The 19,988-nt window shown below is 41.5% G+C and overlaps 1 protein-coding gene across 3 annotated transcripts in view; it reads left to right on the top strand.

The window, feature by feature from the left end:
- The window catches only part of CNTLN (centlein), a 286,401-nt gene extending 285,229 nt beyond the window's left edge, over window positions 1–1,172 (top strand). For all 3 annotated transcript variants that reach the window (XM_034773873.1, XM_034773872.1, XM_034773875.1), the window contains one exon: window positions 676–1,172. In XM_034773873.1, the coding sequence (XP_034629764.1) occupies window positions 676–777 (102 nt within the window). In that variant the 3' untranslated portion in view covers window positions 778–1,172. The remainder of the gene's footprint in view (window positions 1–675) is intronic.
- Window positions 1,173–19,988: the final 18,816 nt, after the last annotated feature.

Raw genomic sequence — 19,988 nt, 5'->3', positions numbered from 1 at the left:
AATCTAGTATATGTTACGTCTTAAAGACATAATAGAGGACAATACACCAGTTGTTTTCCTTTAAAAAGCTGGATTTGAACGTAGCTACAAGAGTGAATCTAACTTTTCTGTAAAATATGTAAACTCAGCTTTTTGTAAAATTCCCATTATGTTTAGAGTAACAGACTTCTCTGCAACATCCTGATCAATGGAGATCTTTTTTCTGCATTTATTCACAAAAGTTTCACTATACAACTCTTGAGACATTTAGCAGCAGCACAGGGAACTGTATTGATAGTTCTGTCTCACTCTCTTGAGCGTAGTGAACATACAGTACTACTTCTATTTATATGTGCCCTAGAGATGACTGTAACCTCATATTGATCAGCTGATTGAAGATAAATGACAGAGCTGCTAGTATTGTAGATTACATCATTAACATGGTCAGTAAACCATGAATTGTTCAATAAGGCGTTTATCTTTTTTCATTTTACTCTGCTCTTTTATCATTTTTATGATAAAGAACAAAGTTACACACACTAACCAGGCAGATCAGTTTTGAAAGATCAGATGTGTGCAAGTGGGTGCTAGTTGTCAGAAATAAGTGAAATGTAATGGTTTAAGGATATTTAGCATATATTTTTCAGCTGAAGGAAATATAGAGTTCAGTAATCATTTTTCTTATTTTTTTTTCAGTTTCCTTTCGCTTCATATTTAATGGATGCAGTACTGGAAAAACTAAATGAGAAGAAGAAACTGGTAGAAGAGTATAGTTCTCTTATGAAGCAAACCATATGATACTGCTGCGAATGATGTTTGGAAAGGGTTTTATACAGAGTGACTGGGAAATGTTTTGTGCTCCTGACATTTTTCCCCTTCATATAGAAAACTGTCAGTAGTCAAGTTCAATATAGAAGGAAGAAGACTCTGTGAACTAATTAATTGTTGAACAAGTGGAATTAATTACATTCTCATTTAAAGAAGAAAAGTGTAGATTTGATTGCTGAACACTAAAATTGCCACAAATCAATGCAAACTTTAAAATGATTTTCCTTCGAGTACATTAGTAGAGAAAGCCAATGCAAGCCTTGAGGAGATGAGATGTCACTGATGTGAACAGTAAGCCATAGGAACTGTACAAATCAGTGAGAGCACCATGTATGCAAAAAACGGCCCAGACACTGGTGGGGGGTGTGGGGAACAGTGGGGCCGCTATTTCGTTCAGAACACTTTAGCTGAGATGGAGTTTTGTGTCCAAATCCGTTGAATTTCAATGGGATTTGGACATCTTGCTCCTTTTGAGTCCTTTGCAGATCCCAACCTTTATTATTTCCTCTGCATAAAATGGTATGCGTTTCTTGAATGGGTTTGTTTTATGTTAAGAACATGAAATAATAAAATGGAAAAGTATTCAGAGACCATTAGGCAAGCTGTATTTTTGGTTTCTATCTAGGAGTGTGTTGAGAGTCCAATGTATTTAATTGTATTTAAGAAATATTTCACCAAAATAAAAATGATTTCTTGTGTTTTTTTAATGAGAAGCCTCTGAAGTGTTCTGTGTGCAGAATTTTGCTCATAAACTGTAAACAAAAAAAAAAACCACACACACACACAAAAAAACCCAACCCACACCTATTGCCTATGTCCTGAACACAGCTCTTCCTGCTGCTTTATCCCATGTGTTGCATGGCAAGCCAGGAGAGCAGCTCTGTAGCTGAGCTATGTTTAGTGAGTTGGTTTTAGCCTAGTTCTTTGGGGACAGATGTTCATATTGCAAAACCCCCAAACCACAAGTCTCTAATTAACACCCTTGCTGTCAGACTCAAGGATTGAATGGATGTGGAGACTGTACTACCCGCTTGTCTCTAGAAGAGGACTAGTTGAGGCACCTTGTTTAGGCAGTGCAGAGAATTTGCAGTGCTACTGTCTGTGTTGCATCTGTCTGTGGAAAAATTGGACTTTAATCTGTGGGTCTGACTTTTGGATACTTTTTACAAGGACTACATTCATTACCAAAATGGTTTATATAAATTATCTAAAGGTCAGTGCATGGATAGCTACTGCTTGGTTAGGTGACTTCTGAGGAGTAGATTCATGGACTTCATGAGCTAGTTTTCAAAACTGGGACGCTGCCCTATACCCACAAAAATGATAAATGCATGGGTGTGCCAACATTACTGAACCCCAAGCCTCCTCAATACAAGACATTTGAACTTTCTGTAAATACCAGAGGCAATTCAGATTTTTCCATGGGGTTCTGGGATTTGGCTACAGCTCTTTTTACCCACACACCTGATTTTCCAATTATTGGCAGTATACACAGAGTGGCAGTTCAGCTTTCCTGCTTTATACTTTGCAGTCCCAGCTGTGGCACAGCTGCAGCCCCTCACTCTGCTTAAGGAAAGGTGTCAGAGTCTGGAGAGCTTATTGGGGCCCCACATCTGAAGAGACTCCTCAGGAGACACCTCTGTGAGAGGGTGTCAGTTCTCTTCACCACTTGGGACTTAACAGAATGGACTCTTCTCACTGATCAAGAATTCTTCCCCTGACTCAATCCACCTCAAAAGAGAAAAATTCCAGAGCACTCTTCCAGGTTCTGAAATGTGACTTATCAAGGAATCTGAGATCGTTTCTGACGCTCCTTCTTCCCAAGAGCAGTATTCATGCTCTCTCAGGAATGTACCTTTCATTTCCTCTCCAATTACATATGAGATCAAGCACAGGGACTTGAGAGAAATACGGACACACAGTACACCCATGGGATAAGGCCTGAAAAGTAGAACAGCTAAGAAAAGAGACCAGTCTTCAAAAGGGGGCAACCATTCCCTCCCAAAAAAAGTAAAAAAAAAAAAAAAAAAGCCAAAAGGCCAGAACTCTCAGGAAAAAAGCCATTCAGCTCTCCAAGTCCTCCTCCTCCTGTGAGATCCAAGGTCCTCCCCGAAGAAGCAAACCTCCTGGTTTCAGCTCATGGTAATCTTCAGCCAAAAAAGCAGAGAGATGGTTTACCAAAGAGATGGTTGAAACCATGTGGAACACACTGGTAGTCACTGCTGAGATTCAGCCAGAGAGTGAGGATGAGCAGACTAATTCCAGAGACTTTCATTTTGTCACCTTTGTATTTATTTGTTTGTTTATTTTTACTTTTCTCCCCTTTTCCAATGGAAAAAATAAAAAGGAAAAGAAATTGGAGAGGGTCATCAAATCAAAACATTTCAATGTGAATCAAAAATTTTAATTTAGCTTAATTTTAGATATTTTCATCAAAAAATGAAAGAGAAATGTCATTGAAAAATTTGAAAGAGGCAAATTTTTGCTGCTTTCACAAAAGTGGAATTCTATTTCCTTTTTAACTAACCTAGTAGCAGCTCCTCTCCTTCTCCCACTTCAAACTCCCGTGCCCAGTCAGCCCTAGACTCACCAGCCAAAAAGCACAGTGACTTTGAAGCGTTTTCCCCACTGAGGAAATGGAAAATGGTTTCTCCCTTTGTTTTTAAATGGGGAAGGGGAAGTTGCATGCCTCTTTACTTTAAGTGGAGCAAAGCATGCTAGACATCTAGTATACTTTGCTACAATGGAAATCCATTGACCTTGTCCACACCAGTGAAGCAAGCATTTTCAACACTGCTTTGGGAAGCATCTTTCACACCCACTGTCAAATGAAGCTTATTTTCCTAGTTCTGACAAAGCTTTATATTGGCAAAGAGTATACAGCATTCCAAATACAGCCCATTAGCATTATGACATAAGCTGATACATGTGCTCAAGAACTATTCCGATCTATACACATTAAATGGACTAAATAATTTGCATGGAAGTTGGCATGAAACTTAGCATAAAAATATGCAAACAAATTTGGTAAAATACCATTTTTATTTGGAAGTGGATTTCAGTGTAATGCTTCTAAGGTGATGCTAACAAGGCTAAGTAAATAATAAAAATAATTTTTAAAGGTGATACTGTTTTTTTGACTTGACTGTGCCCCTATGAAAATCTGAAAATATATGTTTATTTTTGTCTATTAATTGTGGACAGTGATTTTGTACATTGGTAATTCAAAATGGTAATCCCTCGTGTGCCTCTAGATGGCAGGCTTTCATAGAAAATGTTAGCTTCCCAGAGAGGGTGATTGTAATGTGCTGTTGGGCATGCAGACTTGCCAGAATGTTTTGCTTTTGGAAACTGTTATAAACTCTCTCCTCTCTGTTTCTGAATTCATTTTCAGGAACACCTGTCATTCATACTGCTATTGCTGTTGGTCCTGGTGAGCTGCTAGTAACTCATGACATTAAATAAATCAGTAGTTACCAGACACAACACATAGTCCCAAAAGCATGTGCTAGTTTGTTCAGATCTTTCACAGGTAAGCCCAGAAGATGATTAAAAAAAAGATTTTAAAGTTGTGCAGATCTTTTAACCCTTTAAAACATCACTATTACGTACTAAAAAATATCAAGATTTAAATCAGAGCTTCTGGCAACAACACTTCTCATGCTAAGTTGTATAGTACCATCTATCTAACACACACAAACTCTGGTTTACCTGGGAACCAATCCGAGACATCAGTGTTGCAAAATGTCAATGCCTCATTGCAAATATAGGCCTATCTGTACTGAAAATTCTACATCAGATAATACACAATGCATGTCCCTTACTAGGAACCTGATCCACACTCCCTTACTCATTTATATGAATAATCCTGTTGACGTCAGGGGGGACAGCTCATATAAGTACTACATGCATGAGCAAGGGCTTACAGGATCTGTACTGGAAATGGGAATGTCAGAAACAGAGACGTTTGGGGGAAAATCTAAAATATTTCAAAATTTATAAATGATACAATTTATTTGCGAGCAGTATCTCACTCTCTATATCCTTTTAAACAATCTTCTCAAAAGACCCTGTTTTGGAGGAAGAGTCATTGCATTAGTTATAAAGCTCTGCACTCAGTGCAGTTAAATAGAGCTCAGGGACTGGGAGTCAGGAAGTCAGAGTTTTGTTCTCACCTTTCTTCCACTGGCTTCCTCATTGACCATGGACAAGTCACTTGACCTCTGTTCCTCAGTCTCCCCCCTATATAAAATAGAGATGCCAATTCTTCCCCACGACCCCACCTTTATGTGTTTTGAGATCTACAGATGAAAAAGCCCTATTTAAATGCACAGGGTTGTTCTTGTAATTAAAATGCCTGCTACAAAATTACAGAGTAGGCAACACTCACCTGACATCTGGTTTAGTCACAAACTCAAAATTAGGCCCAGGTATGGGAAAGACTCTGATAAGCCTTATTGTTGTCTGCAGGAATAGGGACAGCGTTGGGAATCGGAAAGTCCTGAGTTTTAATCCTGGCTATGTCATTAACTCATCATGAAGCCTTGGGTAAGTCGCTTATACTTTCTGTTCCATTTGTAAAAAGGGGTTAGCACTTACCCACCTCATACACAGGGATGTAGTGAGCAATGTTTAAAACAGATCAGAGAGGGGAAGGAGAATTCACTAGTTCTGGTGGCTGTATGTCACCATAGTTGTTGGTGTCATGTGCCATAGTGACACTACAGCATCTTGCATGGTGTCATGTGCAATAGTGACACTACAGCATATGGTTGGGTGATGAGATATAGTTGGGTGAAGATAAATGTGCACAAGGGAATAAACGAATGCAAAAGGAGTTTGTCTCCAAACATGCCTATAGCCACCCAAACAAGTCTGTGTATGTATGTATGTGTAGACACATAGTATGGGGTTGTGTAAGGAAACAACTCTTTTACTCCCAACCACCTTCTTCACCCCAGCTGCATGTTCATATTCACTATGTTATGCCGGGGCAGAGGGAGAAAACTGGGCAAACTCTGGTTAAGGGAGGAAAACCTAACAGCAGGGTTTCCTTTTCCCTTGGGAGGATGGGCAGCTGTAGAGAGCAGGCCCTTTGCTCTTTCCCTCTCTAGAGAAGGGAGCAAGCAGATGACATATCTTCTTGTAAAAGAAAGGAGGCAGAAAACATGCCTTATAATGACAGACTCAAGTAGCTCAATCTATTTAGCACAACAAAGAGAAGGTTAAGGGGTGACTTGAGATCACAGTCTAGAAGTACCTACACGGGGAACAAATATTTAAGGATGGGCTCTTCAGTGTTGCAGACATAGGTATAACATGATCCAATGGCTGGAAGTTGAAGCTAGACAAATTCAGACAGGAAATTAGAGGTATATTTTGAACAGTGAGGGTAATTAGCTATTGGATCAATTTACCAAAGGTTATGGTGGATTCTCCATCACTGGCCATTTTAAAATTAAGATGGAATATTTTTTAAAAATGTGCTCTGGTTCAGACAAGAATCATTTTGGTGAAGTTCTCTGGCCTGTATTATACAGGAGATGAGACAAGATGATCACTATGGTTCCTTCTGGCTTTGGAATCTATGAAGATGGGGGATGCCCATCTTGGACCATTCTACATACTCTATCTGGTGCTGGTGCCTGTCCATAAACCCACCAGTTCCCGCCCACTTCCAATTTTCCCTCCTGATGAATCCACATTTAACCAGTCAGTGAAAGGAAGGAAGAGGGTGTGCTGAACCTCCCCTCATACACTCAAGAGAGGAAGGGCCCAGATACTAGAGATGTGCATCAATATAAGAACCTTAAGAGACAAACTGAAAACAGCTGCAAGTGAATAAAGTAATTTAAAGAAATCTACTATATAGGGTATGTCTCAAACAATGTAAGAAATATTTATCTACTATAATCATTTCTAAAGTCAAAAGAATGCCCCAACATATGCAAGTGGCTCATTTTCGCTAAATTCAGAACGCAGCTATATCAGGCCTACACTCTGTTCCTAGGTGTATGACCTTGCATTTTAGTAACAGAGTCAGTGGGAGCTGTGGGTGGTCATCACCTCTGAAAATCAGGCCCTTCAGGGGTGAAGATGAACACCCAACAACTTATGCAAAATCTTTGACCTTAACCTCTCTGTCCCTTCTTGCACACAAAATGGGGATTGTATCACTGACCTCACAGGAATGCTGGGAGGATTCATTAGTTAATTGCGCTAAGTATAATTTATGGCATGCAGGTATTTTGCAGCTGCTAATGAAGCACCAATCTTTGAAAAATTGCCCATAAAAGTTTTAGCTTCCAATGAAATAGAATCATCTCAGAATGGAAGTACTGTTTGCACTGCCAACTTGTTACATACATGGGGACTCTATGGGTTTTAGGAGGTGTTAAGTTCTCCAAACAACCATTCCCAAAGTAACTGATTCAAGGTAGATATTTCCTTATTACTATTGCTTATGTTACTCATTATTTTTGAGCACCCAAAAGTTGGCTAGGCCCTTGACAGTAACACGTACGGACAGGTCTATATTAGAAGTGCTACATTGGCACACCTGCACTCCTGTAGTACATCTGGTGAAGACACTCTATGCCGACAGGAGAGTGCTCTCCTGTCAGCATAATTACTCAACCTCTGCGAGAGGCGGAAGCTATGTCAGCAGCAGAACGTCTCCTGCTTACATAGTACCGGTGTGGACAGAGCTTAGGTCACTGTAACTTGTGTCACTTGGGGGTGGGAAGGGGTGTCTTGTCTCTCATACCTGAGCAATGCAAGTTAGATCGACTTAAGCGATAGTGTAGATCTGCCTAAGATCTGGCCCCATAAAGCCTACAATCAATGTTCAGATGTGACACATGAGGATAAACTAAAGGTACAAAAGGCAGGGGAGAACAAGGTTACACAGATAAGATGATGTGGTTTCTCAGTTAAGGCATGTACACATTTTTAATGGTTCCACTGGGTTTTTTTAATAGTTAATTTTAGAAGCGACACATACTTTGTAAAAACCCAATAAAATATGAATCTCTAAACTACCGTAGCTCATTAAAAATAATATATGTATGCATTCGGTATTAAGTCTGATAGTGGCTATCCCTGAAGGGCAATAAAATGAAATGTCATTTATGTTGTAATAAATGGCAGGATCTTAAGTCAATCAATCAATGTAATTTTAATAAAAAATAGGGAAGGGCAAATGTCTTAGAGTAGTTCTTACCCATAGGAGTGCTTCATTGGGACTACTTGCCTGGCTAGGACTGAGTAAAGGGCTTGTCAATATGGCAAGTTATTGTGTGGCAACCCAGGATGCAAATCTACAGTGGATCATCTTGCCACTCAGTAATGTCCCACATGGACATTACTACAGTGCACTGACAGTCCCAGATTGTAGCTTAGCATACTACCACTTAAAGCATAGTATGCGAAACCGTGCCCTGAGACTTTCACTGCATTTTCACTTTCACTGCAGTGTCCACATGGGACTTTGCTGCGTGGCTGTGATTTACACCTTGCCCTGCTGTGCAGTAACTTGCTGTGTAGACAATACCTAAACGTTTACAGGATCAGACCCTTGGATCGGTGGGTACTAATTATTTCTAACTGTGGTGCTAGTTTTGGCAAGCTGGTTACTTGTCCACCAGGAAAGGAACTGAGAACACTAACTCACTTCACATAGGCCACCACCCCTGCTACTCATCTGGGCAGGAATCAATCAATTATCTTTGAGTCAAATGGTTCCTTATTTCGTTACAGAATTTCCTAGATCATTCTTAGCCTCTTTTTGCCTATTTTTATGACAATTTAAATTTCACACTTGTCACTAAGAAGGCTTACAATACAAGATCAGAAAGTGCAATAATTTATTTTGATTTATAAAAAATAATTGGATAGCCAGAGGTTAGGCAAAACATATCAATTAAATGGCAAGGCAAATCAGGAACCTAATCATTAAACAACCAGCAAAAAGAAGAACAGGAGTACTTGTGGCACCTTAGAGACTAACAAATTTATTAGAGCATAAGCTTTTGTGGACTACAGCCCAATTAAACAACCAGGTTTCTGTCTGAGCTAAATGACTTCATGTCTAACACTGGATGGCACTAAAGTACATAACATGAAGCCAACGTGGGATGGAGAAATGGCTTGCTGCAACAGTAAGGCTTCCTTTCACACTGAATTAATGGATAAGAGTTTTCCCTGGTGTTAACCTCACTAAATATAGCATATGAGACTACGGTGTCACCCAAAGAGGCTTTCTGAATCACTGATTCAGTGATAATCCTGGCATTATCACAGAAACTGAGCGGACACTTGCTATAGTGATGATCTAATAAAGTTTTTGACTTAAGATCTCGGCTGATTAGAAACTCTCTTCCAATATGATGCAGAATGGCCTTCCATCCACCACCATAATTATGCATTTGGCTTCCCCCTCTGGTGGAACTGCACTTAGTGGGGTGTCAAAAATGCTCTTTAAATGTGCGGGTGAGTTTAGTGCTTGTGAACATGAGGGGCTGCCCAGGACTAATCTCTGCAAGGCATTTAAGCACACGTCTAACATTAAGCATGTGAGGAATTTCACTAGGGTCCAAAGTGAGACACAAACTCAAGTGCCTTGCTGAATTGAGGCTGCTACTTATGCATTGCTAACGACTAACAAAGCCATGAGCAAGCGACGCAGGTACCTCAAATGAGCGCCAATAAAACCTTTATCCCCCACAATGCTTTGTGTCGTGGTAAAATAAAATTATACAAAGTATTTTAGGAGAGTTTAGATGGTTTTAAAATATTTAATTGGCACTATTTGACATGCATTAGAACGCCCTAGACTTGTCACTTGGAGGAGCAAGAGAGGGTTAGGATCTTACTCTGCCTCACTGATTACAATTGTGGTAGCAACCCTGAGGGCTGTTATATCACAGACCATTAATAGTCATTTTCTGTTTGCTTAGACGCAGAGACACGTAATACAGTGGCTGCTCCGAGTGTTTCTGAATTTGAGGGGAGCAGTTGTTGCTCTTTATTTGTTTTCCTTGCTAAGAGATGGGCTATTGCCATTTCACTTTGATACTAGGCACTTTGAGATGTGTTGTTACTTTTGATTTTTGCACTAACTTACTATGAGATGCTGTAATTACTTAGAGGGTGTTGAGTACCTGGGGTCTGCTCAACTCTTTCATGATTGTAACCATTTCCTCGAGCCCTAGAAGGGAGATGAGATTTATAGCATAATAATAATTTGCATGTATGTAGCAATTTTTATCTCAAAATCTCAAAGGGCTTCACAAACCTGAACTTAATTAAGCCTGCATCCCAACTCCACTGTGGGGGTGGATAATGTCCACTCTACAATGGTTTTGCAGCTTACTTCCAAACGTGTTTAGTTATGATTTAAAACTCAGATGTAACCAATGGAGGATAGCTTGTCAGAGTGTAGCCTGGGTCTAATCATGGGTTAGAGAGTGGGCTTGGAATATTACTTTAATGAAGAGTCTGACTTTGCCACCCTTAATCTTCCTGAGTAATGCCTCACCCCAAGGCTATGTCTATATTGCACACCACTGACAGTGGTATGTTGCGTATGTGTAGTTCATATACTATAGGAAAGCAGGTTGCATGCATCACCACTGTGGTGTGTAGATACACATGCCAGTGAAAGACTCTGGTGGAGGTGGGGAGGCAGCGGGGAAAGGCTCCACAGCAGGGAGCTGCCAGAGCCTTTCCCCCTCTGCCAGAGTCTTTCCTCACTTCCAGAATCTTTCTGCTGCGGGGAAAGGCTTCAGCAGCAGGGAGGCAGTGGATGCTACACTGCTAAAAAATAAGAGTAGATGTGGGAGGCACAAATAAGTAGGGTACATATTTGGATACATACCCACAGGGTTCAGGTGTGTCCTTACTCTAGTCACGTAAGCAGTGCCTCACCATCTACGTTGCTATTTATACCTGTTCTAGGGGAGGGGCATATAGTGTATGTACTCTACACACCGCCAATAGGAGTCTGCAGTATAGACATATGTCAACAATATTCCTGTTGAGATCAGTGAAATTACTTCTGTAGTAATATTCTAGCTAGAGTGAGTGTGGAAGGATCCGGTGTATGCACTTTAGAGTTAGCATACAGGCTTTGAACAAAGTCTAAGCACAGTGGCTCATGTACTATACATGGGACCTGTGTGTCTGTTATCCTTCCAATTTTACAGATGCATACACTGTAGACATGGCAAAATTAAGGATCTGATTCTACCATCCTTACTGAGATTGAGTAGAAGATGAGTTTGGCCCTACCATAATTCAGGAAAGCCAGAGAATGGGTCATTAATTGTCAGAACCAGGAACAAAAGTCAGAAGTCTGGGCTCCCCACCCTGTGCTGTAACCACCAGGTTATAACCTGCTAGGACCCCTGAGGAGTGTATGTTTACTCTATGATCTTGGGACTGACCCCCCATGTTGCTTGATACCCTCTCCCCTTCCTTCCATGCTGTTCTGCTGAGAGATATCCTGTGGCAGTAGCTTTACTTTATAAATGCCTGTTCCGTTATAAACTGTGCACATTCACACCCATTTCATTGCAACCTCTGTAGATAGAAGAGTATTTCTGAGAAACGCTTTCTGCTAATTACATTATGTCTATTATTCATAATAAATCCTTCCAGAAACAACAAACACATAGAATACGTGTTTTAAAAAGAAGTGTTTTGATCATGCAGCAGAGCTTTCAGTAATTCAAAGACGAAAAGCCAGCGTGACTTTAACACAGCATTTAAATTATCCAGTAATAAAATCTGACATCACTGACTCACTCCATCACTCCCTACCCCCACCAAGAAGGCTTTGTGGCATGAGAAAAATGATGACTATTCATTTTTAGCTATACAGCTTTGCAACCCCGCAAGCTGCAGAACACCAGTGACTCATCATCAGGGCATGCAGTTCCTTGCTGCGTGCTATTTGCTATGACATGCTAGCCACGCGAACCAGAGAGAATGTGCCTCTGGTTCTATTTTGTAGGTTGGAACTGTAAATCCTGGGAAATTGTGAAAATACAATTACTTTCCAACGAGTGCACACAAACTGCATCACCTTTCTGGCAATGTTGTTGTCCCCTGGATAAACAATTCTCTATTCAAAAGGAAGTGTAGACTGACAAATAGAGAAGGTCTTCTCTCATTGCAAGAAGATCTGTAGTATTTGCTCTAAGTAGGTTGCACAGTTAGCTATCAAAAGGGGGAGAGAAAAATAAATCAGTCATAACATGTTTCCTTAGCTTGTCCATGAAATAATTCTAATAGATGCTCATGAATTTTTAGTAGATTTTAAATTTGAAGGTACACCTGTGACCCAATATAACATGAATTCAGATATAACGCGGTAAAGCAGCGCTCGGGGAGGGAGCGGGGGGATGGGGGCTGTGCACTCCGGTGGATTAAAGCAAGTTCAATATAATGCGGTTTCACCTATAACGCGGTAAGATTTTTTGGCTCCCGAGGACAGTGTTATATCGGGGTAGATGTGTAGTAAATTACTTCTGAAATTACATTGCTTTACATATCATCTTTATTGGTTTAATGTATGATGAGTGTGTTTGTTTTTCCTTGTGTGCCTTTGACTCTTTTTGATGCACTGATTTTGTGTGACTCTCATTTATCATGACAACAACCAGATAAAGAAATGAAAAAGTAGTCAACCTAAGTGAAATTTCTCTCACCAGAAAAAACTTAGGGCCAAATTCTATCTTGGGCTGTGAACATTTGCATACCCACAACTACCTGCCCCAATTCTGGCTTTCTCTGCCAAAGTCATTGAGACACCACACTTCACATGCTCTGTGAAATGAGCCCCAGCAGGAGGAGTGGACGTGGGCAGGATGCATGCAATTTGCTGATTGCCAGTAACAGGAGTAATCTGGTTAGGATAGGTTGTGGCAAGGAAAGAAGACCACCAGAACATGGACTCAGGACTTGATCCTGAATAATGCTGGACCTTCACGATTCCTATGGATATCAACAGATGGTTCACAGCATCACTTAGGATCAGGTCCTTAATTTGCGGCGTTAATGTGTCCTTGTTTGGGAAAACAGTTATGCTACCCAGATGCTTAGCTCTTAAGTGTCCCTATTTCTATGTTGTAATTAATTACTTTTAGCATTCACAGGATTGACTCTTCTGCTTGTTATATTGCCATCTGAGGCTGCTATGCTAATATATTACTCATGGACTGAGTGGTGGATTGGTGAAGATAATCAAGAACTAGAGTGAATTCCTGGCTCCACTCAAGTCAGTGGCAAAACTCCCATTGATTCTGATGGGACTAGGATTTCAACCCTTAATTGAGCTCTTTGCTTCATGCAAAACTCACATCTTGACCTGCCAAGGCACAAATATGCAGGGTGAGGTAGGACAAAGCCCCAGGATGAAGGACACAGAGAATTAATAGTAACCTTTAGGAAACAATATAATTTTTAAATAACGTGGGATTATGTCCAGGATAGTCTTGTCATTAAAGTACAGGACTAAGTGAATTCAGCACAGGGTGTAAGACCTAGGGACAATGGTGATTTAATTCTGGTTCTGACTCTGTAATCCATTAGACATCGGCTGAAATGTTCACACGGGACCACACTAATCCCAAGTCCATTGGAGTCAATGGAAAGACTCCCAATGACTTCAGTGGGTTTTAGATCAGGTCCGTAGTTATGCACCTAAAACCTGATTTCAAGAGGCATTGAATATCTGTAATTCAGTCAGAGCTGTGGGTACTCAGCACGTCTTAAAATCAAGCCACTGTTATTTAGGTGCCTAACTTTGGGGGCCCAGCTGTAAAAATGATGGATTTAGCGTTTCTGTCTTAGTTTCCTCAAATGGAAAATGTAAATAATACTTATCTATCTTATGAGGATGATGTGATAGTAATTGTTTATGGTGGGGGAGGGGAAGAAAGAGAAGTGGGATGACAAGAAAGGTAATGCTATGCAAAGAGAGCAGAGGGTGATGTGAATAGGGGAGTAAAGGGGATGAAGAACAGAAGAAGAGACACAAAAGGAAAAAGATAACATACCATGGACACGAAAGGATAAAATGAATGTGGAAGAGAATGAAATGAGAATGAAAGAAAATAGTCTGTGGTTGGTTGGAATGGGTGAGAGGCAGGAGGAAATAATCAAGGCAAGACATAACTTTTACGTTGCAAATATATCTATGATTCTCTTATTGCACTGGGGAATGGGGTTGGATGGCTAATTTGAATATTGATAAGTGTAAGTATAACATATCTGTTACGTTCTGCTACTTTAAATTCTCTAGTGAAATAATTGGAGCTAAAAATCGCAGATAACCTCAACTCCTGAGGTCTGCCCTGTTCATATGGTGTGATCACACTGGACAGGAGCGGGGAAGGTGGGGTTTTTTTTGTTTTTTTTGTAGGCTGATTGGGGTAACAATTGTTTTGTAGGCTCCCCCCCCCCCCGCCAGAATGTGAGAAGTGGCTTTGCAAAGCAAAACATCACAAGGTAGCATGGAACAGAAGCAAACTGGAGATCTAAAGGAGGGACTTCTTGAAAGATAGAAGAATAAGGCTGCTGAGTCCTTAGCACTTTTCTCCACAGAACGTGCTATTCTGATTTGTGGCTGAAGATTTTATTCTGAACAATGATGTAAGCCTGTATCTTTTTTTTTTTCTTTTTTTTTAAAGCAGGTCCACTTTGATTACATTGATATGGAAATTTCATGCATTAACAATTGCATTAGTCCGTTCACTTTAAGGAGCTTGGGCTGAGGTATTTGTAGCCTGCTACTGCCTGAAGTCTTGGATGTTGAATGAGAAAGCAATAAGTGCTTCCCTCAAGTGTACCTTGCTGACTGTATCAGCTGCTCTCTTGGCATTCCATTAACATCTGGGAACGGTTGGTTTGCCGGTTTTGTATGCACTAAAGTAACGTTGACAGAGAACTGAAAATGACATTACTAATTATGCTCTCATGACAGCATAGAGCTGAATTACTTGCAATCCAGTGCCAATTTCCAGTATTGTTATTGAAAGTGTTGTGGAGAGCGTTAATGTGGGGGAGGTACCACCTTGAATGGTGCTATATCTGGGTACTGAGAAGGCAGAACAACAGGAGGAAAGGAGCTTCAGACATTTCTCTTCAGAAAAGGCCTAAGGGTGAATTGTATTAGTCACCACTCTAGAGAAGAGGAAAAATAAAATGTTATTTGGCTGCCCAAATGAATTATTTGAAGATCCTCCATTTTTATTTACACAAAGACCTCAGGAGCCAAATTCAATCCTGGTGTAAGCAAACTCAACTCCCTTATGGCAGGGCTGAATGTGGCCTGAGGTTTATATCTCAGTTCATGAAGCAAAGTCTGCACAAGAATGCTGGCTCCCCAGGCGGGTTTATATTTTAAACTTATACATTCATTTAAAAAGCACAAACCAAAAAGCAACATTGCCAGAGTCCCACATATTCTTACAGACACTGCATTTACTCTAGAGAGTCAAGCAGGCCCAAAAACTCAGCTTTGCAGCCTGTCAAAACTGAATACACATCTATTAGAAGGTGCCTGAAATATTAATATACAGTTAACTCCCTTTTCTGCTCACACTGGCCCCAAGTCAGCTTAATTCTCATTGACTTCAGTGCAATTTATGCACACGCTTAAGTTCTCTACTGAACTAGAGCCCCAGAGACCTTCCCTTTCCCAGTACCTGCCATCCCAATCAAATCCTTCTCCCTTTCGCCTCACCAGCCTGTTCCTCCCAAAGCAACCTGGATCTCCACTCTTCCTCCCCAGACCCACCTACTTACCTCCACCAGAGATGCAGGACTCACAGGGCAAAGCTTTAAATTTATGGTCAGGAGGGAAAAAAATCACTTCATTTAAAAGGAGAAATCATTAAAAAACAAATTAGTTTCTCAAGAAGTAATAGCCTTGGAGAGTAATTCAGACTGGAATGCACTTGAAATAATTAAAATGTGAGAGGAGGAACTTAAAAGTGACTAGAATGCCAAAAATAGAATAAATTAAGTAACATAAAAATTGACCCTGTTTGTCATTATTAGTTCTTCACACTTGGTTTCTATTCTGAGATTTTAGAATTACTTCTGTAATAATCTCCTGCACCTATAGGGTGAAATTCATGCAACTGCGGAGGGCCTTACCTAGGGCTTGTACACCATTTCAGCCCCACTTAAGCTGTCCACAGGTGCTTGTGCAGACCCTCTACATAGGGAATGAATTTTACTCTTAGGATTAATCAGTTAGCACTGTATATATTTGCTATTTTGAGAGCCTTCCAGGGCAAGTTTATGTGAGCGATGATTGGAGGTTTAGTCCATTTACCAGTAAGCGTATCCTATAAATCCCTTGCACCAGTATGAATGCTCATTCCTCAATAACCTGGGTGTATCTTTTCAGTTTTAAACACAGTAAGCTGCCCAAGCCCCCACCCAGGCCAAACTAACACCACTCAATCACTGCAGAGTTGGAAGGCTTACCAATAAAAAGGTAATTCCAAAATAATGCTGCATGAATCCCAGCTGAACCATTCTCCCTGGGCTAGGCTGCTCTTAGAGTTCCTTAATTGAGGGAGTCGATGTAGCTTAGGTCGACTTATTGCAGTGTCTGCACCACGCTGGGTCGACGGGAGAAACTTTCCCGTCGACTTACATTATGCTTTTCGTTCCGGTGGAGTACCTGGAGTAGACGGGAGAGAGATCTGAGGTCGATTTAGCAGTCTTCACTAGACCCACTAAATTGAACCCCGGTACATCGATTGCCGCAGCGTCGATGTCAATCCATGGTAAGTGTAGACATACCCTGAGGCCCTGGCTGTTCCAGGCTCTAGCTCCTCCCTGAGGAAGCCTCCCTCATGTGGCAGCTAAAGAGCTACACTTGCCTCGGTGAGTCATCAGTAATTAGCCTGCAGCTCCCTGCTGGGTTAAAACACATGCTAGTTGGCATGGGTGAGGGGGAAGAGATTGTAAAACCACTGCCCCCCCCCACCCTGCCCCCATCCTTTGAAGTCAGGCCAAATATCAAAGGTTTTTTTAAATCTTGATTAAAAATGTATGTTTCCCTTATCAAAAGCTTATTTTGAATCTCTGTCTGTCTGAGGTACTTATATGGCTTCTGAGTCTCGTAGGCCTTGTGGTCTCTGACCACCTCACAACCTTTAGTGTAATTATCTTCACAGTTCCCCTATTTTAGAGTCACTGCTTCCCAAAGTCAAGTCCCCCATTTTGTACGTATGCAGTTAGACATATTAAAATGCATCTTTTTGCTTGTGGCCCCCTTACCTAGTGATTGCTCTTTCAGTAACCTGCCACTCTCCCAATTTTTGTGTCATCTGCAAACTTAGTGATGATTTTGTTTTCTTTCAAGATATTAATAAAAATGTTAAATAGCATTGGACCCAATAGAAATGCTCCCATTTGATGATTTCCTGTTTACCAGGGCCAGCTCCAGGCACCAGCCAGGCAAGCAGGTGCTTGTGGCGGCCGCTCCGGAGAGGGGCGGCACGTCCAGGTATTCGGCGGCAATTTGGCGGACGGTCCCTCACTCCCTCTTGGAGCGAAGGACCTCCCGCCGAATTGCCGCTGCAGATTGTGATGGCTTTTTTTTTTTTTTTTTGTCTGCTTGGGGCCGCCAAAACCCTGGAGCCGGCCCTGCTGTTTACAGTTACATTTCAAGACCTATCAGTTAGCCAGGTTTTAATTGAGCCCAACACATTTCACCTAGCCTACCTATGTGCTGACATCACATTCATTCTTATATGTGGGGACAGAAAGGAAGTGGTATTTAACATAAACCTATTCTCAATAGTTGGTGTAAGGCAGCTTACATTGACCTACTGGTGTAAGTGTCTACACTAAAATGCAGCTCCCACTGATGTAACTTGCCCACGACACTGACTTAATAACTCCACCTCTGTGAGAGGCGTAGTGCTTAAGTCCATGTAGTTAGAGCCATGCAGTGTTAATGTAGACTCTGTGTTGCTTACATTGACTGCCGCTGCCTTTCTGAAGGTGTCCCACAATGCCCCGCACTGACAGTTAAATTGGTGCAAGCGCTCCAGGTGAGGATGAATACCGCCGGTACAAGGAGCATAGTGTGGACATGCAAAAGCAGCTTAATTACTGTGGTGGCTGTAAGTCGATGTAACTTAGTGTCGTGTAGATGTGCCTTTACAGGGCTAATGCTCAAATATTGCCTTATAATATGTGATACAGACGTTTTAAGTGAAATAAATGCATACAGCAACTTATAAGCATTACATACATTTTAAATACTAAAACATTCTTATAATTCTAATACCTATATTAACAATCCTAACACACTGGTATGCCAGATGGATTCCAGTGATATATTTGTCAGTACCTAACTGAAACATGGGGATCTTGGCATGAGCTGGTACCTGGTCTGCCAGCATCACACATAGAATCAGATTTCATTATTATTTACAGTGGCAGTGATTTTTCTTTTTCTTTCCTTCCTCTGGTTAACCTGTATTGTCGTTTTTAATCAATGAAACAGGACAATTTTATCTGTGATGTAACTACTTGTAGCCAGTGGAGAATTGACCGAGGTGAATTTTTCCCATTCTGTATAAACCCAACCGCAGCTTGAGTTAAATAATTACAACAGTAACAGCAAGAAGATCCCATACTCAGATGTCTGGGGCTGTCTCCATTACAAAATAAATAAACATATAAAGATATTTCGCTGATGACTGAGATAAGTTTTAGTATAATTTAATCAACATTAAGAATTTATTTATAAAGTAAACACAATACTGGTGCTGAGATGCCTGTCTGCAGTCTCTGCAAATGGTTCCTGTCTCTGTATGTAAGCGTCCAGAGAAGGAAAGCGTTGCATGGTAGCAGAAAGTGTGGCCCTGCAGTTTCCTGTTGAAGTTTAGCCTTTTAAAGCAACAGCCATCCTCAACTCCATGGTCATGGAGTATGTAACACAGGGTGGGTCTTGGTCCTCCGAGGTTACCGCATTAGTCCTTTGGTTCAAGCACCAGAGGCTCATGCTTCTATGTTGTTGGTCCCTGATTCAATCCTTGCTTATGACCCATTAGAGGTGCCTAAGGGCATCCCTAGGCTTCAGAGCCCAAGTTCCAGTCCCAGCCACAATGCCCACACAGCTGTTTTTAGCTTTTGTTCATATTAAAATAAACAGTGCCATGGTTAGGGCCTGTGGAAGAGGAGTTGGGGTTGGCTCAATGTCATTCATGTAAATATCAGAGCTGGAGAATAGGTGATAGTTATCTTGAGCTGCATTACCACAATGTACCGCTGCTTGTAGATAGTTGCTATGTGTAGTTAATAAAGTAGATGATAAGCACTTAATGTAATACAATGGTTGGCTGTTCCCAATTTGAGTAATTGCAGATTTTGTTTATAACATTATCTAAATAGAGTTATTGCTGGGGCACAAGACTGCAATGGCCAGGGACTGGCTCAGACTGTGCTGCCAAACCTCAGTTGCAAGGTACCTCCGCCCTCCACCCGCCCCCGAGTCTAGCTTCGTCATAATGGTGTGCCACACATGAATGCGCTGAAGACACTGTTTTTTCCCCCTGCAGCCCAATGCACCTGACATGGGTCAGGGTTCTGAAAGGCTAATATCTGACACAGGACTCCCAGAGGTCAGTATTTTCTAACGCCTGCGGTTCTTCCCGTGAGGTTGAAATAGTCATGCGGTGTTTGCTGCTCGTGTTCCAGTGTCATGAGGAATGGAACATTAACCACTTTGTCCTGTGTGAGGGCTCGGGTGATAATCTGAAGCTCCTGGGGAAGCAGGATATCTTCCCCTTCATAATGACCCTGGGTGTGGCATAGGGTTACCATACGTCCGTTTTTTCCTGGACATGTCTGGCTTTTTGGTAATCAAACCCCCGTCAGGGGGGAATTGCCAAAAAGCCGAACATGTCCGGGAAAATACCGGCCGGGCACTTCCCCTCCCATGGCTGCTCTGCTCCTCCCGACTCTTCGGCTCTGTTTAAGAGCCGAGCTGCCCGAGCGCTCTGGCTTCCGGCAGCCCCCTTGCCTTTAGACCCCAGCTGCCAGCCGGGCACTTCCCCTCCCGGGCTCCAGCTGCTCTGCTCCGGCGGCGCAGGGTCCGGAGGCCAGGGGGCTGCCCGAAGCCGGTAGCGCTGGGGCAGCTCGGC

This window comes from Trachemys scripta, chromosome 6, assembly GCF_013100865.1.
Source record: "Trachemys scripta elegans isolate TJP31775 chromosome 6, CAS_Tse_1.0, whole genome shotgun sequence".
In the NCBI taxonomy this organism is placed as follows: Eukaryota; Metazoa; Chordata; order Testudines; family Emydidae; genus Trachemys; species Trachemys scripta.
This window is presented reverse-complemented; position numbering and strand designations above follow the sequence as displayed.